The sequence below is a fragment of the Glycine soja genome, chromosome 4, assembly GCF_004193775.1.
Source record: "Glycine soja cultivar W05 chromosome 4, ASM419377v2, whole genome shotgun sequence".
Taxonomy (NCBI): domain Eukaryota; kingdom Viridiplantae; phylum Streptophyta; class Magnoliopsida; order Fabales; family Fabaceae; genus Glycine; species Glycine soja.
In genome coordinates, this window is record NC_041005.1 from 1,918,546 (window position 1) to 1,922,321 (window position 3,776).

General features: G+C 29.0%; 1 protein-coding gene across 1 annotated transcript; it reads right to left on the reverse strand.

The window, feature by feature from the left end:
* Positions 1 to 343: 343 nt before the first annotated feature.
* On the reverse strand, positions 344 to 2,045 carry LOC114408574. The gene is made up of 4 exons (XM_028371664.1): positions 1,543 to 2,045; positions 1,400 to 1,462; positions 1,136 to 1,210; positions 344 to 961 (listed from the first exon to the last, which is right to left on the reverse strand). The coding sequence occupies exons 1-4, from the start codon at positions 1,816 to 1,818 to the stop codon at positions 575 to 577; spliced, it is 801 nt and encodes a 266-aa protein (XP_028227465.1). The 5' UTR covers positions 1,819 to 2,045; the 3' UTR covers positions 344 to 574.
* Positions 2,046 to 3,776: the final 1,731 nt, after the last annotated feature.

The following is a 3,776-nucleotide window of genomic DNA, read 5'->3' on the forward strand; positions in this document are numbered from 1 at the left end:
AAGAAAATGGTGAGCTGCCAAGAGATTTCCATTGTTAAGGATGCAGGCAAAGTCAAGGTCTAACGGAAGGTAAACTCCCCCCCCCCCCCCCCCCCCCTCTAAAAGTTACTACATTGTTATTCTCCTTTTTCTGATCTATCTATTAAAGAATTTTAATATTTATGATGAGTACATATAATATTTAAAATTTAAATAAAAAATAACTAATTTTAGCTTAAACATTTAAATTTAAAGTGGACAGATTAAAAAATAATCGGAAGGTGGAGCGACGAGTGAGAAGGTGATGCTTTGCCAATATACCATTACACCGATTCGACCTTTTAAATAGCCTTAAAACTCGGAATCTGAAACGTTAAAATCATTATCATGAAACAAAAGTCCGACAAAATCTCCCAGAGAGATTCCAAAATATACATTCTGTGAACAGTAACACCCATTCAATTCCTTCCTTACGAATAGTAGTATGAAAAAACTTGTACTATTAGCAATGGCTAAAAACAAAATTGAAGGTAAGAACTTAAAAGGAAGAACAAATTAAAGTATATGCAAATATAATACTGTACTATAATTACCATCATCTACAAGAGTAACGGGGTTTACTAATTCCAATTGGATTCTTGAACCTGTATTTTTGAAGCATATTCTGGCGGGCCTGAGCTGCCATGGTCCTACTCAGATCCTTATTGGCCAAACTCACATTTATATCACAAAACTCCATTGTCATGGTCATGGACTCATCAAGTGGCAGGTTCAGATCGGGAATTCCAATTGGGCCCACATCATTACTACCTAACGACGTCGTTGCGTGAGCAGGACCAACAACGCCCTCGCCGCCTCTTATTTGGGCTGGCCCAGCCGTCTGATTCAATATCAACGGTGGATGATGCGCCATGCCGGAAAATTGGAATTGCTGTTGTGGTTGCTTGTGTACCAGACCACCTTGACTTGGGCCATGACTTCGCTGTAAAAAATAAATATTGCAATTCAATAAACCAAAATAAAGGAGTGGTCCCCAGCATCAGAGAAAAAGATCAAAGCAACATAAATATAACAAGAACAAGAAATCCCCAAGGGAAAAAAAGAAGAAGATAAACACAAAAAAATTGTCATGCTAGTGGAAGTGGTATAGTAGTACCTCTTGTTTTCTTGCTTTCAACTTCAAATTGTACTCCTTCAGTTTTTCATTGTGACGCTTCACATTCTTTATCTCCTGTTAAAGAATTTTCACAGATCAACCATAACCAATAATTTTTTTTCTCTTAAAAAAAATGTGGAGCTTATGTTTAAGAGGGTCCAAACACCAAAAATTCAGATGAAAAAAAGGCCGAATTACTCGCTAACAAACTATCTCTTGCAAATGATAAAACTGAATAGAAAAGAGGAAGAGAGAGAAGGTTACCCCACGGATCAAATCGTTATGTTTGGTCAAATCTTGTAGAATCTTGACATAGTGTTCTCTCTTCTGCAAGTTTTGAAGTGAAAACCAGAAATTAAAAAAAAAAATAGACAAGGGCGAAAGATAGATGATTAAAAGAAAAATACCCTTTTGAGAGAAACGTTTCTTGTTCTTGTTCTTATGAGTGTGGAGGGGTTTTCATCGGACTCACTGGGAGAGAAGGAGAGAGGGGTGGCAGGACTTGAAGCTTGCCGTGCTTTTGGATCAACGCCAATCGCAGATCTCTTTCTCTTGCAACCCCACGAAGGTTGTAGGATTCCACAGCCACACTCGAATTCCCATATAAGACTTGGGAGGTTAACGAGGATTTCAGCAACCTCGTTCTCCCTCATCGTACACGACCCACTCCCCTGTTTCATCATCGTATTCTTCTTGTTTTGTTTCTACCAATCCTAATCTAAATCCGAATTTGCATTGGAGAATATATATAGAGAGAAAGGGTGGACTTAAATTTCGTAGCGTGGAGTGAACAAGTTAAGAATAGAGAGAGCGTTTTGGTTGCTAGGAAGAGGGACGCTTTCTTCTCTGCTTAATAAAAAGGAGAATTTGGAAATCCATGCCACGCGCCAATCCTTGACACGTGTCATCTCTCGAACAATTGAGGTTACTGCTAGGGTTTATTGTTTCTCTCTAACAAGTTTTTGTATTTTTTTGCACTAGGTTAGGATTGGTTTTGGTTGTGCTGAGCGTAGGTAGATTATAGGAAAACAATTTATCGCTTTTTCTTTTAACTATATATCTTTGTGAGAAAGTCGTAAACTTTTTTTTTTTTTAAGATAAAGTGGTAATTTTATTTATGATATGTTTTTTTTAATGATATGATGTGATTAAATATTGAACAAACGAAATTTTAATAAAAATTCAAACAAGTGTGAAGTTTTGTTGTTGATTGTATTATTATCTTGTGTGAAGTTTTTTATGTGTCAAACCGATATTAAATCCTACAAGTTTTCATATTGTAATATAAGATTAACGTAGAATACATAATGTGAAAAAAGATTTACAATAATTGAAATTGAAAATATAATGAAAATTTATCTATAAACAAAAAATTATGAGTTTAAAATTAATTGAAAACTTCAATTATATAACATATAAAAATATATTTTTATTCATAAAATAAAATTGAAATTTGTATAAAAGATACCGTTATAATTTATAAATATATTAATTCTTGTTATTTTCCATTTTTTAATTTAATAAGTTAAGTTTAATAACTTTTAACTACTAATTAGTTTGTTTTTTTTTATCCAAACATAACCTTTCTAAATAAAACATATCTACAACCTATATAAAAAATTACCTAAGAAACAATTTTTTTAGAAAACAAAAAATATGTTTAAGTACAAACACTCTTGTATGTAGTCATGAGCCAAACAAACTTTAAAAAACACAATAGTAGTTAATAAAAAATGCTTTAATATTTGTTTCTTCTTTTATGTTTAAAATAATAACAGATAAACTAAAAAATAATTAATACTTTTATTTACACTGATTTTTAAAAAATTTCTTATAATTATTTCATTATTATTTATCAAATAAAAGCGTGTATAATATTTTAAGAATAAAAATAATAAATATAATTTTTCATCATTTTTAATCCAACATTTTCATTTTTATTTCTATATTAAATTTTGATGTTTTAAAAATAAATCATCAACAGTTAAAATAATCCTATATCATAATATAAACTATTTATCATAATTTTAAAATATAAAATGTTTTTTATTTTAATCATAAAATATTTTATATTTTAAAAATTATTTAATTACGTACAATAAATATTAATCGTGTGTAATTCACATACTAAAATACACTAATAGATAAATAAAAGAAACGAGGAAAGTTAAAAGAGAATACTATTTAGTATTTACAATGCAATAGAGACAAAATATTAGTAATTTCTGTTCAAACAATTAGTAAGATAATTAGTTTGTATTATTATTAATTTTATACATATGTTTTTTATATACATTGTTAATTTTATAAATATGAATCAATCAATATATAATAAATTTTTATACATACATATATTAATATAATTTTAATTTTGATATGAATTAAAAATATATATGTAATTGTATTTTAATTATTTATTTTATTAATTAAAATTATGTTGTAGATACTTAAACAAGATACAAATAAAATTTGTAGATATTTGAACTTACTTTAAGTTATATGCTAAAAACAAAACTAATAATTTAGCAAAAATAGAAAAAATATTTAAGTGTGATTTTACTCTTTAGAAAATAAGTGGATTTTGTATTAATTTTTTATGTGTATCCGTATGTTTAACTATCATTCTGAAAATCTAATCACA